The sequence below is a fragment of the Melopsittacus undulatus genome, chromosome 4, assembly GCF_012275295.1.
Source record: "Melopsittacus undulatus isolate bMelUnd1 chromosome 4, bMelUnd1.mat.Z, whole genome shotgun sequence".
NCBI lineage: Eukaryota > Metazoa > Chordata > Aves > Psittaciformes > Psittaculidae > Melopsittacus > Melopsittacus undulatus.
In genome coordinates this window covers 109,582,818-109,603,884 of record NC_047530.1, presented here as the reverse complement: position 1 = coordinate 109,603,884, position 21,067 = coordinate 109,582,818, and the positions used below count along the sequence as shown (strand labels likewise).

At 41.6% G+C, this 21,067-nt stretch overlaps 1 protein-coding gene across 1 annotated transcript in view; it reads left to right on the top strand.

The window, feature by feature from the left end:
* Positions 1–21,067, top strand: part of C4H10orf90 (chromosome 4 C10orf90 homolog) — a 70,152-nt gene that overhangs the window by 36,162 nt on the left and 12,923 nt on the right. The window contains exons 3-6 of the mRNA XM_034062107.1: positions 13–1,027; positions 16,020–16,310; positions 18,244–18,437; positions 19,870–20,068. Coding sequence (XP_033917998.1) covers positions 13–1,027; positions 16,020–16,310; positions 18,244–18,437; positions 19,870–20,068 — 1,699 coding nt within the window. The remainder of the gene's footprint in view (positions 1–12; positions 1,028–16,019; positions 16,311–18,243; positions 18,438–19,869; positions 20,069–21,067) is intronic.

The window sequence follows — 21,067 nt, the reverse complement described above, 5'->3', positions numbered from 1 at the left end:
TTTCATTTGCAGGAATCTCTGTCATCACAAAATGCAACTATTTCACCAATAGTCATTTCACAGATGATTGATGAGAAGAAATCAAAAGAAAACTGGACCATTTTGCCTATGTTGTCCATGATCCCGCAGCCCAGTGCTTATCACAGGAAGCAGGCTTTGGCTAAACATGGTGCAGTCAACATTAACAGAGCATTTATGGTGCTTCCTAGCAGAATAGAGATTCAGGCATCTTTGGGTGACACCACATCTCCATTGGAATCTTCCATCACAGAGAAACAACAGTATCCAAACCAGCAGAAAGGGTTTGCCTCTATAACTATCACAGCCAGGCGCGTTTCTGCAGGCTTCAGTGACCCAGCACATGGATCTGGGGCAGTACAAGAGCCCAAAGCCATTTCCCCCACCTCAAGCAAAGTCCCTGCAGAGTCCCTCCATTGCTGGCCTCCAAGTGGACACACAAAGCAACAAGCCCCTCCATTGAAGATGTCCGAGTCTTGTTCACAAGTCAGTAAAGAGCCACCAAAGCAGCTTTTTGACTCTGGGAACAAGAACACTGTGGGTCTTCAAAGCAGAGATGGGAGACAGAAAGTACCACCTTCATTCATCTCATGTGTCCACCTTCAGGTTTCTCAGTGGTGTCCAAATACCATCTATTATTTAGACAAGTCGCTCAATGTGTGCATTGACCAACCTCAAATTAAATGCCAAAAACTTCATAGATCAGCGTTATCCCTCCATATAAATTGCAGTTTGTCTAGATTAACAGCAGATGGAGTAGATGGCATAGCTAATGGAGAGCCAATTGAGGAGATATTTCAAACGAAGCTCCTAGGAGAAAACAGAACTCCACTCAGATCAAACTTGAGTGCAGACTTAACAGAAAACAAAGGAATTAATAAAGAGAAAGCCAATGGAGGCTATTTGGGTAGTAAATACCCTGTACAAAGTGACTTTGTCTCTGAACTTCCAGCGTTTGTGGATGCACCCAGAGGACCTAATAACGTAGCAACAGCAAAGGAAGATGATGGTAAGCAATCTGACAGCTATCACACTACATTTTCTCTCCAGCTTCTTAATTCAAGTGGTGAAGCAGGTAAGTCATTTCCATAAACCTCAGTCTGGTGGAGCAGAAGTTCAGGCTGGAACAGACCCACCACGGTGGTTTTATGTGAGCAGATAACAGTAATCCTCTGCTGCTGCAAAGGAACAGTGAGTCAGAGCACAAGCCAGACGTTTTCAGTTCCAGGACAACCACAGATTCATTTGCCATGCTAGTGATGTGATGCAGCCTGCTCATCAGATGATACAGAAAGCTCTGCCTGTGTTTCCTGCATTAAACCTCTATTTCTAACCATTTATAACTATATTTTTTGATCCTTGCAATACACAAGTGCCTAGTCCCTGAAAATAATCAGGTCTTTCTTTGTATAAAAGCTGAATTTCAATGTGTGAGATTAAGAAAGCGATGGCTGCACCGAGCTTGGTTTTGTGCTCCTTGCGATTAAAAATGATCTTGGTTTCTGCCTTTATTTAGAAGCCTATAGTAATAAGCCCAGGCTTTTATAATGAGTGGCTCCAGGTAAATGGCTTGCAAATCTTTACCACCTTTGTTTCAGGCATCTCCAAGCATTTTGCAAACATAAGATTGTCTATGCAACACTGCTTCTCAGGGAAGGGAAGGATACCATGGGGATTGCTTCATGCCCAGAGTGGTACAGCTTCTGCTGCACTGGGCTGCAGCAGCTATTTCACAGTGCACTTGGATAACCACAGCTGAGTTTATTGACTCTCCGGGAAAGGAGTGTGGATAGGAAGAATGTCAATGAGTGAGTCTGGCTTTTTACCTTAACTCCCATGATCTTGAGCTAAGCTTAATTGTAATTGCCTTGTTCTTATGTAGCCTTTTTGATGTAAGGGTCAGCATACGAACATAAGCTACTTCCTCAGATTCATTTATACCTTCACCTTCCCAGTATGTAAATGGAAAAAGAGAAAGGTGAGAAACTACATGCTGTCTTATGGGCTGGACAAGGTACAAAACCTGGGCTGCACCATCCCTTTGCACATTACTGTTAATGCTGCACTCTGTCGTAGAGATCGATGGGACTGCTCCTGCAGCCACCAAGGTGCAGACAGTGAGAAGGCACTGCTTTGTTCTGAGGCTTTCTTTAAGGCATTATCTGCAGGGACAGGATTTTCCCCTGAGAAACCAGCAGTGTCAGTAATTCCAGAGTCAGGAGCTTAAATCAAAACTGCCTGGGTCTGCAGGGTGAAGAAAGCCTGAGATAAAATATGTGTGATCCAGGTTTTCTGTTGTTGAAGGGGAGATGGTGCAGTGAGGAGCAGGAGAGAGGTGTTAACCAGTGCTAAAGAGCTGAGGGGAGAAATATGAAGGGGCACAGATTGATGAGGACCTTCCACTGACTGATACAAGTGAAATTCAGCATTTCAGCTTTGGACTTCATCAGGATTTCAAGTAACAATGTCCTCCTGAGGTTTCCCTAGGAAGTACTGCGTATTCAAGGCTTTGTTCAACACCCTCTAAGTTCTTTCTGTGATAAACCACAGAAACAAGGATTAGAATAATATTGATCCTTCCTTTGTGTTGGCCGTGAAAGAATCACTTTTACCAGAAGTAATTAGAAAGTGAAATAAAGGAGTGCTCATGGTTGCACAGCTTTACTGAAAAGAGGAAATAAGTGAGATAACCAGCTGAGAAATACTGGGGTCTGAAAAAATCACTTCCACCTTTTGTGTACACAAGAATACAGGTGTAAGCAAACATGGGAAGTTACCTTTTTAACTGCTTCCACCTTTTGTGTAAGCAAAAATGTAGAATGTAAAGGTCTATATTTCTCTCCATCAGACCCTTTGTCATATATAAGAAGGTATTTATCAGCTTACTACAACTTTCCTGTGTGACATTTGTATAAACAGCCAGAATAATGCTTCAAAACAACAGCCTTTCTCACTGGGATCCCCAAAGTAATGGGCTCTTGCATTGCTGTCACTCATGAAATGTGACAAATCATAAGAAAACTAGTTAAATATAAGACATCCTTACAGCTCTTTAAAATGAAAGGCAGTCAGTATTAATTTAACCTGGGAGAAAATGATAAAAGGAGTGCTATTTAGCTCCAAAAATGGGGGAAGTGGGGGAGAGAAGTGATCTCTTAGGTCCAATATTCCTTTCTGGTGTGAATCTGGCACTGTTCTACAGCTTGTGTGTTTTTTTCTTGGACTAGTTTTAAATACCTAAAGATAGCTATAATGGGACACTGTGGCCTCCCTGCTTTTGGATGTGGCACTTGTGTGTATACAGCTCAAAATTTCAAGGCCTGTGTTGCAAGATGCTGTTTTACCAGCACAGCGAAATAACTACCCCATCAGCAAAGTCTTTTTTTACCATTACAGATTCCCAGTTATTACAGGTATTTTTTCCTCCAGTGCTTACTAGTTCAAACCCATTCACCTTGAGCTTTGGTTTGCTCTATCCTAATGCAATTAAATGCTTGTGAAATTAAATGTTTAAAAAGAAGGAGCAGTGAAGAAGGGGCAGTGAACAGCTTCTGACAGGGTGTTAATAGTTTATGATAGTTATCTTACGGATGAAGAGCGTTTTGTCTGTCCCATTTCTGATGACCCAGAAAGTCTCAGTTTCTATTAGTTTGCAGCTGTAGGCAATAGCCTCCTGCCAGCAGAAATACAAGTGGTAATAGCATCACCATGGTAGAAAAGTAAAGTTACTTTCAAGGCTAGACTTTTCTGTGTGAAGTCTGTAAATGTAGTTTGCAGGATGCATAGGCTGCCTTATTAGGATCTGAAGTGGAGTGAGCACCCAAATACCTATCTGCTTTACAGATCCTGGGGCCAAGTTTGTGGTTTCCTATAGGGCCAATTGAGTCATGGCCTCTTTGAAGTGTCTTTTTCCTATTTTTTCATGGGATTTAACTAAAGTAATCATGACTCTACTTAAGAGTGTTACTTGCACTATTTCATGTTCAAATCCAAGTACTCAAGACTTGGCTTTGCATGGACCTGGATAACCTAATCTAAGGTCCTGCTGTCAGTAGGAGGTTGGTCCACATAATTTCCAGAGGTATGTATTTGCACAGTGTGCCACATATGAAAAGGATATTTTAGGAATATTAATGTAGACCCTGGGCTATATTCATGGATGGTTGTTATAGTTATCCAAATCTCTTAGACTTGGCATTCAAAGCCTTGTTTCATGCTATAGCATCCAATGATGAAATATGATTTTGTGATTTCACCCTCATGGCCTGTATCTTCTATAGGCTCCAATGGTTTGGGTATTTTACTTCCACTATCTGGCAGGAGTTTGGACTGTAAGTGCTGGAAAGTTTATGTTATATGTGAAGTCAGACTTGAACTGCAGGAGGACATAGTTGTAGGACCTACTGGCATTTTGCTGTAGTGAGTGACTATCATTTAAATCCCTTGGACAGCCTAAGGAATGTGTGACATTAATGTGAAATAACCCACAGAGAGCCAAACAAACCACCTCAGAGATATGACCAAGGGTAAGCCTGGGCCAAGCTCCATGAGGTCCTTGTCATGAGTGATTGATGTGCATCACCCTACCTTTGGTCATGGCTTTTAACAAGCTGTCAGAACTTGCTAACGCTGCTTTTAAGTGAATGCTACAATTTCCTTTACTGTCTGTAGCTGATGTCTCATAAATACAAGGTAAGTTTAAAATGAAAAGATTAGTCTTGTTTCTGCTGAAGACAGGAACATATTTTATCTTAATTTCTCACCTGCCTTTTAAAGAATATATTCCACATGAATATCTAGTTTTCCATCCATCTTTTACAATCTGTTACCTACTGGGCTCTATGCTGAATTATTAAAAAGGGGCAAAGAGAAGAAAATGGAACAACTTTCAATTCATTTTGACCTTTTGATTAAACAATATCATCACTTTGCTGTGAAAGATCATAAATGCCAACACCTGAATTTATCCATTTAAGCTTAGATAATGGTAAAAGTCTTGATGCCTGAGAGCCTTCAGAAACTTCAGCTATCTTATAAACTGAAATAACCTCTGCTAATGCTTCAGCTTTTATAACACCTACACTTTTGGGTTGTTCTTTTCCTTGTTGCCATGCCCAAAACTGCTGTGCTGGGTTATTAAGGAAGAACATAGCAGCCTTCCAGTATCTGAAGGGGGCCTACAGGGATGCTGGGGAGGGACTCTTCATTAGGGACTGTAGTGACAGGACAAGGGGTAATAGGTTGAAACTTAAACAGCAGAGGTTTAGATTGGATATAAGGAAGAAATTCTTTACTGTGAGGTTGGTGAGGCACTGGAATGGGTTGCCCAGGGAGGTTGTGAATGCTCCATCCTTGGCGTGTTCAAGACCAGGTTGGATGAAGCCTTGGGTGCCATGGTTTAGTGTGAGGTGTCCCTTCCCATGGCAGGGGGTTGGAACTAGATGATCTTGAGGTGCTTTCCAATCCTAACTATTCTATGATTCTATGATTCTAACAGCTGAGGTGGAAAGAAATGTAACTCCAGTTTGAATGGTAGGTACTGTGCTGGCTCCTGCAGCCCTTTGTTGAGATACAGAAGATGTGGAGGATGCAGAAGGCAGGCAGAGGGAGATGACAAAAGGCATGTTGCTAATCACACACCTGTGTAAACGACCCACCAGTATGGAAGTCAGCATTATGAGGTATGCATGAGTCAGCAGTGGAAGGTGAATGTGACACAATGGTGATGGCTGTGACTGTGGGCGCTAGGTACCAGCCCCAGTACAGGCGGTGTTTGGGGAAGGGGCTGCACTGCTGACATCTATTCTGCTGCAGAATTCAGGAATGAACTTTCAAGAAGGGGAAGACCACATTTAAACAGTGAACCAGACAGATCAGAGAGCCGGTATTGTCATTGCTTATACTTTCTTCCCAGAGAGAGCAGTTGGTGATTTGGAAACATAATTTACTTAATCAAAACAACCCAAGACAGTGAATGGAGAAAACTGAGATGGGATCTGGCCTTGTAGGGTGCTCAATGGCCACAAATGATTACAGGCTCTCTTTCTTTCTTAACGAGAGTTTTATTATCAAGTGTTGAAGCCACTAGCATGATTTCTAAGGAGTAAAGCTAGACTTTCATTTGTTTCAAGAGCTATTTTAATTTTGTATGTAGTGTGCATGTGTGTATATATATATATATATGCACTTGTACTGGAGTAAAATCAGAACAGCTGGCGCTGTGGGATTTCAATATGCTACTACCTGCAATGGAAAAAATATGGTTTTGCTTTAAATACACATTGGAAAGCTCCTGGTATGTGAGACTTTTGTATAGCAAGAAAATATTTGTAAGTTACCTTTAAACTAATATATACTCATGGTTATCACAACTGGCTAATGTAGGCAATCTTGAGACTGAAGATTACTATTACACTATTAATAGTGTTTGCTTTCAATTATTAAGCAGTATTTGAAATGTTGTGATGATTAAATGTGGCCTATCTAGTGTTCTCACCTCCTATTCTGCTTATGGGAAAGTTGCCATGCAATAACCCAGAGTGCAAGATTAGTGTGTGTGTTGGGGGGAAAATATATATATGTATATATATATACACATACACACATATATATGAACAAGATATAATTAGATGAAAGCTGTTCCTTACAACATGGAATTTATTGTATAGAAACCTGAGTAGCTACAGCTGATGCTAATTGACTCTGCAGCCTGAGAATGTGTACAGCATCACACAGTAGTGATGGTGAAGACAGGAGAAATGTGAAATATGGCACAGAAGATTTTACTTCAGCTTGCACCTGCCAAACACAAAAAGCCAAATCTTCAGCTGATGTCAACCAATAGGAATATCTTCCTTCAGAGGAGTGACACTGATTTACATCAGCCAAGAATCTGGCCAGGGACGTTACTGAGTTGGCATTATGGCCATAGCAGCTGGTGCTGACTTGTTAAGAACAAAGGACCACATGCCAAAAAGCTCATTAAAAGGAGCTCCTTTGATGTTTCACTTCATCTGGTATAAATTTAAAATGGAGGAGGCTGTCAATTTTCCTTAGTCTAGACATTTGGTGTCGTTGGGCCTGTGTTACACTGCAGGGTGACCTTTATGTACCATATCAGACTGAAAAACTGAGGACTCATTCTTTATGGATGTTGAAAACTCAGGAATTGGCAGCCCTCAGTTACAAGTGACCCTGGAAGGCTGTCCAGCCTTTAAAACAGACCCAAGCCTGTGTGATGGGTAATAGGAGTTGCCTTTTCTTGCCTTGGAGCTTTTTCAATTGATTATTAGAAGGAAAGAGATGCCTCCTCTCCTCTGGAGGGCCCTTTCATGTTTATGGAGTACCAAGCTCTTGAGCTTTGCTCTTTGTTTCAAGTGCTTGATGCCAGTTACCCCCTAACCTGGTGTAATGAAGGCAGGGGTGATGGTGCTCATTGGGTATAAGAGAAGAAGCAATGGATCAGTGTGGAGAGGTATTATTTTTACTCCTTTATTTAGAAAACTGTGGGACCCAGAGGAACGATGTGGCCTTCTTCCCTGTGATGTAGATGCATAGATACTATTGGAGGTCATAGGCAACAGATATAAGCAAAAGGGAAAGATGATGCTCAAGGCTGTGTAAGCCAAAAGCTGCCTCTAAGCTGGTTTTCAATGACAACACCGGTGATTCAATGGCACTGTGATGTCATGGAGTTAGCTGTTCTTTAACAAGTTCTCTGCTGTTTTAGGGAACAAGGAGCTGTGATTGGTTGGGAGGGATGGTTATTTTGCTCTTGGTTTTGTTTGGTTCTTTGGTGGAGGTTTTTGCTTGTTTTCACTTGTTTAAGGGCATGTCCATAAAACAGTTTGAAGTTGGAGGATTGCCTCACCTTCATGAATTGCCTTTTGCAGATTAAAGGCTCAGTTTTATACCATGGAACATAGTTGAACTTGTTAGAAATTGTTTCCCTAGGAGGCAGAAGGATGTTTTCCCTGCTCTTGATGTGTTATGCACAACATTTCGATGAGTGAAACTCATAAATTCGAATTATTTCCCCAAAGAGCATCATATTGTCTGTTGAAGATCAAAATTAAAGCTCAGCTCTCCCTGTTTTGCTGTGTGAAATTTAAGGGGTTTATTTTTCTACTGTTTTCCATCTGGTTCAGGGTGGACACTTCTATCTTGAGCTGTCAGAGCTGGTAACAATGTGAGACAATTTGAAGTGAAAGGCTCTGGAGGGGGCAAGTCACTCGTTAGCACTCAGGGCAAGCAGTGGACAACTGAATGCTAGAATCATTAATGATTAAGAGAAAGAGATGGGGTGTGCGGATTCAGTGACTGCATTATGCCACTGGAGGAAAGAGCCTCATTTTCCCCTTATTCACACTTGGTTTAAAGTAGGAGCAACAGTTCTGCAGTCTGAGTACTTGGCTCAGTGTTGATGCGGTAAATTATCAGAAAGAACTGAACAAGTAGGTGTCTTGGACATGATGAGAATACCAAGTGGTTGATACATTTCTTACCCTGCAAATCACTATTTAAATGTCCTGAATCATCCTGAACCTTTTCTTCTTTTAAAGACACACTGCATCAGATTACTCCTTGAGTCCCTGCAGTTATGCCTGGTAGCTTCTAGCATGACATCCTTGAAGTGCAACCATGAGTGTCTTAGTAAGTGAATGTTACAAAGAATGTCTCGAAAGTGTAGCTGCAAATTGCAAAGTATTTTCAATAACCACTTCCATGGTTCATAACAATACAAACAGAGATCCCCTCAGTCTAAGGGCCAGTTCTCTGCAAGTGTTGGGTTTGTTAAAGACACAGCTTTGGGGTCACATGGCCAAACAGGTATGACAAGAAAACCAATGATGACTTGAGGCATGAGTCTAAAACCTAAGATTGATTATCTCCAATGAGAAAATAATTATCAAATTATGGAATTGTTTGGGTTGGAAAGGACCTTAAAGCTCCTCCAGCTCCAACCCCTGCCATGGGCAGGGACCCCTTCCACTGGAGCAGCTGCTCCAAGCCCCTGTGTCCAACCTGGCCTTGAACACTGCCAGGGATGGGGCATTCACAATTACCAGCTGCTTGACCAGCCTCCAAATTATGAAAAACTTAATGAAAAGGGAATACTTTTTCCTTTCATCCCATCCCAGCACATAGGAAGAAAAGGGGGAAAATGTTAGCAAAGCATCCAAATGCTCTTGTCAACCAGCTGGGTATGGGGAACTGACTAGTGCAAAGCAGTTGACTCACGTCATGCAGGCGGATTACTTCCTGACCACTGAAATATTCTGCAGCTATAACACACTCTCATGATTCAGACTGTAAGATAATCTCCTGCAGGTGCCAGGCAGAAGCGTTTCCTTTTTGCTGGTGCAGTCAGTGCAAATTACACCCTTGCTCCACCAAAGCTCTTTGCGTGCAGTTGGAGTCAGTGCATCACATCCCATCCTGAGCAGCACATTGCTACCCTGTAGCTCCCAGAAACTGTTTAACACCAAGAGAGAAGATTGATCAATTATCTGCAAGGTGTTTTGAGACAATGAGTTGGCAGTCACCACAGAGATACTTGGTGTGAGATGCTGTTGATTAGCTGCCTTGTGGGATCCTTTGCTCTGAAGCCAAGTGTTAGACTACACTAATTTTGCTAAAAGCCTTCTGTAAACAAGCTGTTTCTCAATATCAAGAGGCTTTTCCTACTTTGGGCTGATTATAAGTTGAAGATTAATAGCTCTTAGGTACACTTGATAAGCTTTCTCTTTTCAATGATTACAACTTTCTACAGTCAAATATTAGCTTTTGCAAAGGGAAAGCCTCTTCCTTCTGAGAACTGTGTCCACAGCTGACAATGGCAATTAAAAAACCAAAAAGAGCGAGCTGGAAGTATCACAACCTTTTTTGTTAGAGATGACTTTTTAATCTAAACTTTTAGTTTGAGTTGTTATGGATATAGCTGAGAGAATTAAGCCTTACCCCCACCACGCAAAGCTGTTTGAAGAAGCATCAGTATAGCTACAATGACATGTTTATCAGGATGTCTCAGTTCAGGCTTGCAGAATTGCCTTGGCTTTGTGTCTTTGAGAAATAGAATGGAGCAAATGGAAGAACTTGGAATGGAGCTGAGGACATGGCCCAGCCCCAGGTTTTTATTGAAAGGTAAATCCAAGACCTCTTTAAGCATCACATTTTGAATAGGGAGCATGGGCAGAGCTGCATTATTGTCAGGTTTTCCTGCAATTATAATAGTTTCCATGGATGTTAATGCTGAAGAGCAGCTAACACTGCCTCTTGCAAAAGAGCCATTTGACAAGCATCAGAAAGCAGTTAAGGACATAGGTCTCGCTGCTGGTCAGCAGAAAAGTGGGTAAAATCATCTGAGTTTTATAGCACTCCTTGCCAGCTGCAGCTTGTGCACTGATCAAAAGTGATGCCTTTTCCTTGGTAGTGATGTGAACAATAAATTATCCATCCTATCTTCCATCCCTTGACAAACACTGAAATAACTAATAATATTGTCATTGTCCTCTATGTTCCCATTATTCTGTGTTACTAGGCTGTTGAGGTGATGTGGTCTGTTTACTTATATCTAAGATCAGGTGGCTTAGCTGTGGTAATACTTGATTCACTATAGGGATTGAGTCATCAGTCTTTGTCATCAGGAGGCTGGAGTCTTGGGTTTGGGTTACAGATCGCTGCTTGAGGCATGTGTGGGCTCTGTACAGCCTACAGCTACATATCCCTGAGCCTAAATCTTGAGGAAGGTACAGAAGGTACAGTTTGTATAGGCTAAGAAAGCTGGGCCTGTTCATCCTGGAGAAGAGAATCTATTTTGGAGACCTCAGAACAGCTTCCAGTGTCTGAAGGGGCTACAAGGATGCTGGAGAAGGGCTCCTCATCAGGGACTGTAGTGATAGGACAAGGGGTGATGGGTTCAGACTGAAACAGGGAGATTCAAGTTAGATATAAAGAAGAAGCTGTTCCCTGTGAGGGTGCTGAGGCGCTGGCACAGGGTGCCCAGAGAAGCTGTGGCTGCCCCATCCCTGGCAGTGCTCAAGGCCAGGTTGGACACAGGGGCTTGGAGCAGCTGCTCCAGTGGAAGGGGTCCCTGCCTGTGGCAGGGGTTGGGGCTGAAGGAGCTTTAAGGTCCCTTCTAACACAAACCAGTCTGGGATTCTCTGATTGTAAGGTAGAAGTTGCTTAAATTTAAGGAACATTAATTGCTGCTCCTCTCTGCTTGGGGCACAAGCAGCATCAGCTCTCAGCACAGAGGTCTGGAAGAGCTCAGCAGCCCAGACATAGGGCTTTTATTAAATTCAATTTAAAAAAAGATACCCTGCAGGTGGTCTATAATGTAAACCCTACCTACAGTGGTGATGTCTGATCCCATTAATGGCACACAGTGAATCAACGCTGTGTGTCTCCTTCCTTGGCCCCCTCTTGTCAGGCTTGCTTGGTGGTCGGGGAGGATTTGTAGTGCTGCTCATGTTAAAACGAGCTTTGGCCAGTTTCAAAGCAGCACTTTGTTATGGATCAATCCACACTGAAACACTGGGAAGAGGGTTATGTGAAAGCCTGAGAAGCTGCATTATCCTGTTGTAAAGTGAAAGGAGGGGAAAAAAGCAGTAACAATGCAAAAGGGTATGTTTGCCTGAATTGTGCGTCTTTCAAGGAAAGGCAAGTTTAACCTGCTGTAATGCAGGGTCACTTCCTGTTAGCAAAACCCCCTGAAGGGAGAGGGAGGAAAATGTAAAGAGATACTTTACAGTAAAACAATATAGTTATTTTACTCAGAGATCAAGGATTCGTTTAAAAAAGGAGCTTTTGAAAACCCACCCTTGGTTTTACAGAATAGATTTAACTCCTCCAATATCATATGGTTTTCAGTAAGTCATTATTTAAAACTCAGACTTGTCATCCTCTTTCTTGCATAGGGCAAAAATGACTTTTCTCTGAACACAATTATGATCTTACTCCTTTTTCTCCTGGAAGCAGCTGAACTTTTACAACAAGGATCTGCATTCACTGAGTTTTATTAATGGAATCATTCTGCTTTCTGTTTCTTTGAGTTTGGTTCTCCCGTATCTCCCAAAGCATTACACTTGCATGTCTTTGTTCATTAGTTTTAAAGTCTTTCTTCAGCTGGGATAATAGTAAAAACACATATTACTAGTCATCCAGTTGCAATTCTAGCTAATCTCAGAGGGGCATATATATTTCAAGTTTGGTGCGTGGGGATTTAGGTATACAATTCCAGATAGGCTTAATGAGGGTAACAGTCCTAATTCCCCACACAGTACATTAAAAACGATCTCAGATGTACAGAGTGAAACTCTGTGATCCTACCTTTAAGTACCTTTGCCTTTTTTCCCCTATACATCATTTGCATCTGCATGAAGGTAATTGACAGCTGCTTTGAGGATGAGGGAGTTGATATTTGATGCCCATGTCTGCTTTGCTTTGCTGTGTATCCCTGGGAACTGGCTGTGCCTGGGTGTACCTTTTGAATGGAAAGGTTAATTCTAGTGGGAGTTAGAGTGAAGAATTCAGCAGATTGGCTCTGTTATTATTCTGATTGCCTCCAATGTTAGACAAGAACAAGGTGCACCTTTTCCTACTGCCTTAATTGACTACCAAAAAAAAGCCCCACCATGCTGTGAATCTAATAAGGATTAAGGTTTAATTTTAATAGCAGTACAAGATCCAAGGCAGACATGTTTCATGCAGGAAGGATGCAGAGTTCTTATACCTGAATGGCATAAGGAATCTTGCTCTTTAACATTCTTTCTCAGGCAACCTTTTGTTGGCCTAAAATGCTAAGCAGCAGCCATTACATTTCCTTAGTTTTAGACATCACTCCTAGTCTTATTCATGCCTCTCTTTACTTTCTCTTTTAATTCACATCTTTATAGGGAATCTCCATACCTTACGGGCAGAATGCCACTGGTGGCATTTCTTCTACCAGGGAACGGGTGCAGTACAGAAGGAAAGGCTGTTTCCATTTGCCCTAAATGGAAGAAAATTCCTTGGGCTTAATTCTCAGCTCCTGAAGGTTCCTATACTTACACTTGGAAGCCAATATCCACAAATAGCTAGTTTGGTAGTTAGGAGTAAATGGAGTGTGAATACTCCAGGCAACTCTTGTCTGTGCAGACTCATGTTCTAAGTTATTAAGAGATGTGACTTATAGACAAGTCTGTCACTCACTCTGATCTCCACTGTTTTATTCTGCTACCTTGCAGCCCATCTTCACCACCCTCACGACTGCAGTTTTGGATACTAACACCCAGCAGCAAATAGCCTCTCCTGGGGACACCACAGTGGTTGAGCAATCCCACAATCTTGGTGAAGAAGTCCTTTGGCTTCGCAACACATACATTTGTTGCACAGACTGTTTCTTGATATGAAGGCAAATTATCTCCTACTGTGATGCTGCCTTGGAAGAGCAGGAACTCTTTTCTCCTTTCCACTTTCTTTCCTTCCCCTCTCTGATTTCTGCTGGCCAGTAAACTCTTTTAATTTAAAAGATGATTTAAAGAGATAATCTGTTTTCCATTCGATTTCTTTCTGTGGTTTCGCTCTCTCTTTTTTTCCCTCCTCTATCCTTCCAGTATCTTGGCTGACATTGTGAAAAGACTTCCTCCTCTGCTGCTCTGCAGTTACTTAATGCTACCTGCTGCTTTTTTCATCTTCTCCTACCATGCTGCTTGTTTCTACCTCCTCCCACTAGGACTCTTTGATGCCCATGACCCCATTAATCTGTCCCAGTGGGTTTTTTCCCCCTCTATATGTCATAAATTATTTGTAGAAACCAGTGTATAACTGCAGGTATGGGTTTGGTCAGGGACTGGAGGAAGAAATCACTGTAAATGCATGAGCTCCAACTGAGGGTACGAGCAGAATCGAGTCTGCTCAGTTTGTTGACAGTATTTGCATCAAAACTGTTTTCATCTGGGGAGAGAGCTATGTTTTGACAAAAGATAAGGCAAATATTTGCAATGTGTGAAAAGCAAGGAGAAAAGTGAGTTCTACCAGAGAGCAGAGGGTGTGATTGGATGGTAGCCTAGAATTTGAGAGCTCTGTGCGCGCTTCTTTGCTTTGACCAGATTTTCTTATGGCTGTGAAATTGCTTAGGATGGGGTTTATCCCAGTGAATTTAACTAGGAAAAAGTTGGGGGTCTTTTTATGTCTATGCTGATCTTCAGGGATCCATCGCTATAGGATCCCCTGAGAAGCTGGCCCCTTCTCCCTGTATGGGAAGTTACAGAAGGGAACTTAAGAGGTTAAAGCTTTCTGATCTGTGTGGTAAGGGAAAAACACTGGATGCTGTGCCTTAAATGCCTCAGAAATACAGAAACATGAGCTATTCAGGTCATTAAGATGTGTAGGAGATAATCATTTTGGGGCAAAGAATATTTCTCATCTACTGTGAGTGGCTTAAGGATTGAGAAAGTGAACCAAAACTTCTCACACAGCACTGCAGGATACTTAATGGCTAGGAGATAAAGAAGTGTCTAACATGACTTTGAAGGTCCCTTCCAACCCAAACTATTCTATGGTTTAATGATGTGCCATCTCTTTCTCATCGATTGAGAAACAGAGAAAAACACTTCTAACTTTCATTTGCCTCAATGCCTAATGCCCTCAACTAAGACATTGGAAAGAAGTGCTTGGAGAGGTGCAGCTGCTGAAATTAAGTCAGAAAATAACTATACTGCCACTTTAACAAAAGCATTTGTCATGAAACACCAGTCATTCATTGAAGGTATGTCCACAATATAAAACAGGACTGTCCCTGCCTAGTTTGAGTTTATGGTTAGGTCTGAAATCAGTTGTTGGTTTTATCCCTTGTACCTCTCACATTTCTTGCTTGCCTTCTTTCAGAGATTTTTAATAGTTATTGAAAATTTCCATCTACATAAAGCTTTAGGTCCCAGGGCAGCCTAGGACTGTCAATAGGCAGTATATGCACATCATTGAAAAGAAGGAGCAGAGTTCATGCTGTGTGCCTGGCCATGAGAGTGCCTACCTACCAGAGACTGTTGCTGAGTGTTTTATAGGGACATGAAACAGTTCCCATCACCTCCTCCTTTCTCTCTGCTGTCCCCAGTTCTTTGGATTTCATTTCCTGATATTTTGGGTTTTTACTATTCTACCTCTTCAAAACTCTGCTTAAAATACCCTTTCCTTGAAAACTGAACACTGTGTTGTATTTATTTGCCTGTGTTTTCAGTTTTCCAGGGTTCTGCTGGCAGTAGTGGTGGTCGGGCTGAGCCATCTTTCAAGGTGTCTATAGCACAGAGCTTCCCCAGCTAGCTCTGTCACTTTTGACACAGCAGGGTCCTGCAGCTGTGGGTGCTGTGCAACATCCTTCTCATCAAAAGTACTTTAGGAAAGAGCATATTTTGTACAAATCAGACCCTTTTGCCACTGGTTCCTACTGCAGCTTTGCACAGAATTAAAACAGGGTGCTAGGAATTGGAGACAAGAGATGTTTCTGAGGCAGCCGCTCAATTACAAAGAGGTTAAAACCCTGATCCTGAAACTACTTGAACCTCAGTTTTCATCACAGCCACCACTGAATCCTATAACTATAGCTTATATAACTATAACTAACTATAATTTTGACCAGATTTAACCAATCTAAAATGTTTCTTTCAAGTGAATGATTCTATGATTCTATATGAAGTCACTAACAAATCACTTGCACTGCTGGTGCAATTCTCTGCGTGTTTCTTTGAATAAGAGACAATACAAGACACATAGGATGCCTTTTTGTCAGAGGTATCTTGACTCCTTCCATGCTGCCCATCACAGTGTGTTTATATTGGTTAAAATGGCAGTGTATCCTCTGTTGCAGTACAGCTGCATGGCAGTCATGGTAATATTCCTATCACAACTTTCAGGAACTATCACTGAAAGCAGTTTTGCAGGAAATAGAAATTATGAGGACTAAAGGGATGAAAGAAAAATGTTCTCATGTTATAGAATTTGGGTTTTTTCCCTCTTTTTCACAGGGACACAAATGCTGTCGGGAAGCAAGAAGAATCAATGCACCGCAGGCGGGAGCAGCGCAACAGACTCTGGCTCTCTTCCAGATACAGCATCCAGAAAGGCAGTTGCTGTTGCTAGTGATGGCTCATTGGGAAAGAGAGATCCCTCCAAAGGCACCTCCAGATCCAAAGAGATCCAAACACAGGGCATCCTGAAACCAAAACTCTCTGTCTCCAGAAGCTTGTGCAATATAACAGCTTCATCAAGAACCTTCCTGGAAGAAAATGTTCATAGGGAAAACCAGCTCCTAAAAAGTAAGGTACAAATCCTACTGTGGTTGTTAGGAATATGGTTTCAATAATAAGATGAGATCAGACTCAAAGAAAAAAAAGTGAAATAATGGAAATTCAGTCCATTTTAGTCCAGCTTTAAGTGCTGAGCATGAGTCATCTGGTGAGAGATCAATCAGCTAATCTGACTGTATACATTGCTATGGTTAATAGAAAACAAGATTAAAATGAGAACGATAGGCTTACTTTGTAAGTAGATTCAAGGCAATCTTGAAAAAGCATTAGAATTGCAGAGTCAGGCAGTCCCAGCTCAACCAAAACCACCAGGAATGAGGTTATTTTCACAGCCTTGTTCAGACACCTTTCACTTCTGCAATCTTTCTCTTTTTTGACACAACAGCCTGAACTATGAGCATCAACAAGGTTTCCGCATGTAAAATATGATTTCTTGTAGTTCAGCACCAGTTGGGATGTCTTACTTCCAACATTTATTCATAGAGCTAAAATAGGGATGACATGAGCAGCTGTATTTATGCATAAGGTATTTTTGCAGGAGACAAGTGAGATATCCTGTAGATCAGTTTGGCTTTAGTATTAATAGGTTTGTATGAAATTTGCCCCCAAATTACCTTAAAAATGCTTTTCTTCTTAGCGTTTTTTTTCTTACAGATTTTTTGTAGGCAGGTAGGCAAAACTTCTTCATTATTGACTGTAAAGCTACTGAATATAAGACCCATTTAAATGAGAGAAACCTATGTTCTGATTTCAGTGCCTGGAGTTAAATCATGCCATTTCCCTAACTGGAAGAGACTTAGTTTTACAACAGCGAAGCATCCACTGAGATCTATGAAAGATAAAGTTAATCAGTACCTCTGTAAGCCTGGCTTATCAAGGAGTTTAATTTCATGTTCACAGGTTTCAAGGGTTTTTTCTTTCCCCCAAAATGTGAATAAGAACAGTATTAGGGAGGAAATACAGTTCAGGCTTTTATAAGGCAAATGTACCCAACACAGATCATTTTAATATGTTTTTTTTAAGTACAATATAATATGTACAATATGTCATAAAGAGGAAAATATTTTAAGTTTATTGTAACCAAAAATTGAAATAAAACAGTAATGGGCTTTATTCCCAGATATTTAGTTCTAGAAATCAAATTATTTGGCAAGGAAGAAGTGCTCCAGCATGACTTTTCAAAAGAGTTCAGATGGAGCTCTTCTGAAGTTCCTTTGTTAGTCTGGATTATTCTGTCCTCTATATGAGAGTTTTGTCAGCTCTGATTTTTGCCTCTTTTGGTCCTAATTTGTGAGGGTATCGGTCACAGAACATTAAAGTGTAATTATAGCTGTAGAAAATAATCTCTCTTTTTTCCCAATGTGAATTGACAGCTTTTATAATAATATAATGCACATTAACCTTTTAGTATTTGCTTCATGGAGTCTTTCCACTGGCTAATGTATATACAGAAATGATAGGAAGCAAACTGCATTATCAACAAAGATCAAAATGAGAGCAGTGTTTGGGAAAGTCTCAGTATAGTCAAAAAGAAATGATGTGTGCTTAAGGTCCATAACAATATGTCATTTCCTACAATACATGCAATAAATTGAAATGAACTCAAACTACAAGTCGCAGCATGATGTCCTTTGCTTTCCATAATGCAAGTGTGTCACAGAAGCATCTTGCTTTTGGGAAGCAAATACCAGCAAATGGAGCTAAACACCCGAGCAGTTTAATTGTGCTTCGATGAGATGTCTGGCTTAATGTGAAAGATACGCTGGGTGTCACAGGGCAGCGAGCAGCACCTATGATTAGATTTGATCTCTTCTGCATAATGAGGCCTATTAATAATACCTTGGTATTCTTATTTCAGAAATTGTCCTCTCTGTCTAATGAGGTGGAGAACCCAATAAAAAATTAACCATGCCCTCTTAATGAACTTTTAAATCTCTCCAAGGCAATTATGTATTCCGTGGTTCAAGTGACAAACCGAAGGAGCATGAGGAGGAGGATGAGCAGGAGGGAGCCAGCAGTGTAACACTATCCATGGCTCACTCGCTAGATGCTACTCATGGGCAAAGCGATGCACTCACCCAGCCAGAAACTGGCTCCCAGCCTGAGGAACATCCACCAGCCCCGCGGACACTGAGGGTAAACATCCATTTATTGTTCTTAATACGGGGATTGATTTTGTAATTATTATTTTTCCTTTTTCTTTTTTGTTAGTTTTATTTTATGGATGTTGTTTATTTCCTGGGACATGGCTGAGGGAAGAATCATAGAATCATAGAATAGCTTGGGTTGGAAAGCACCTTAAGATCATCCAGTTCCAACCCCCCTGCCATGGGCAGGGACACCTCACACTAAACCATGGCACCCAAGGCTTTGTCCAACCTGGCCTTGAACACTGCCAGGGATGGAGCATTCACAACCTCCCTGGGCAACCCATTCCAGTGCCTCAGCACCCTCACAGTAAAGAATTTCTTCCTTATATCCAATCTAAACCTCTGCTGTTTAAGTTTCAACCCGTTACCCCTTGTCCTGTCACTACAGTCCCTAATGAAGAGTCCCTCCCCAGCATCCCTGTAGCCCCCTTCAGACACTGGAAGCTGCTCTGAGGTCTCCACGCAGCCTTCTCTTCTCCAGGCTGAACAGCCCCAACTTTCTCAGCCTGTCTCCATACAGGAGATGCTCCAGCCCCTAAGCATCCTCATGGCCTCCTCTGGACTTGTTCTAACAGTTCCATGTCCTTTTTATGTAGAGGATGCCAAGATTTCCTTGGTTGTCTGGTTGTAAAATTTCCCATTTCAAGCCCCAGCTGCCATTCCTGCAGAGAAGCATGTTAAATATTCAGGGATTTACACATTTTCCAAAGACACTTTTGAAACTGTACCTCAAAACTGCCAATTTCAATGAGCAGCCACCATAGGTGTGGATAGGACCCTGGGCTGATACCAAGCCCCAGGCGTGCTTTCCTGTCTTCTCCTCTGGCACATGTTAATGACCAATCTCCACTCGTCTCTTCTGTCCTAAGACATTCCTAAATGTTGAAGCAGCCTTTGACTGGAAAGCCTTTTCCTTCTGGCTCATCTGTGAATAGATCTGCATGACAATCTAAATAAACTGGAAAGCTTGTGAACTGTCAGTGACAAGCTGCTTTGGCGATAGGGTGAGACAAGGAAATAGGCAAAACATCAAGAACTTGGATTTGGATAACTTATAAAATATGTAACTCAAAACATATAAACATAGAACAATATGACATATTACATATAAAAATATGTACATCTAAAATATGTAATTCAAATACGTGTTCTGGAAATCGGGGTTTTTCAAAGGTTCTCCTTCGTCTGATGTGGTAATGTCACACCAAGGCAGCTTTCTGACTGTGGAAAGAAGTAAAGACAGATGGAAAGGCAGCTTGCCAACTTTTGTACAGATGAGCAATCACTTTCATTGATAGTCTCTGACTGAACCCAGTCAGATGCATATTGCCTTTTGATTCTTTCAAATGAAGCAGTTTCCCTGTTTCACGGACATGCCAATCTTAAAGGTCTTTCCCAACCTAATTGGTTCTATGTAGGAAGCATTAGAAATCCACAACCCCCAGTTCATCTCTCGCTCACAAGAAAGGCTGAAGAGACTTGAACAAATGGTCCAGCTGAGGAAAGCCCAGCAGAGCGAAGCTCCTGCAACCAACCAAGGAGCATCTCTTCGTAAGCCTGCCTCAACATCCACTTCGAGCAGAAGAAAGCAATTCACTGTTCCTCACCCTCTCAGTGGTAAGCTGAATCGTGACCAGCAGCTGATCTGTAGCTGTCTTTGACATCTTGCCACATTTATAGTGTTTCCATATTAATTTTGTGACACGTTCCTGTTTCACCCTGTCAATGCTCCAGCATCTGTCCTAATACTCAAAGCAGAAAGTTGCTGAAGCACAGAGATGGGTCAATGGGAATGAGATGTTTTCTGTGGCACTGGAAGGAGACCACCTTGGTGCTTTCTGTCAGTGTCACATGCAGCTGTGTTCAGCATGGTGCATGGTGCAAGTTGCTGCTAGTTGTAGAGGTGATAGCAACAAATAGCATTTGACAGTAGAGGTGATAGCAACAAATAGCATTTCACACCTCTCACAGCTTACAGAAGGAATAGTTGTAGGGAGAGAAGTGACAGGTAAAAGGATAGGTGGGATGCAGGAGGAGGAGTCCCAGTCCACTCTTCATAGCAGCTTCAGATGTGGACTTGTCACTTGGCTCATGGAGCACTCAGCAGTGAGCTATCTGTGAAAGAGCACTTGTCTGCCCAGAGCTGTGTGCAAGGCTGCTAAATCAGCACATCTAAACTCTGATTTCCTCATTCAAGTTGATGATGTCAGGTACCCTAGTGGTAAAAGGACTTAATATCCAGTGAGTAAAACAGTTCTCTCTGAGAAGCTCCTTCCCAATAGTACCTCTGTAAATATTATCTAGACGCAGGGTATTAAATAAATTACTTTTGGCTTTCTTTCCTTTTTGTTTTCTTTCCTTTTTTTTAATGTTAATTGCCATCTGGCTGTTGCTTAATTCACTTGACTAAAGAAAAAGATTGATTTGATTGATTGCCATTGCTCTTTACGCTTTGGTTTTAAATCTGTGGCTGTTTGAAGCCATGTTGTTCCTCTGAAAAGTAAATCAATTGAAAACACTAAACGAGATGGGCCACCTGGAACAAGCAGGAAAGAAAATCTTTGATGTCCTCAACGCTGGGAAACCTACTGTTTGCTTCCTGGGGAATGATTAGGT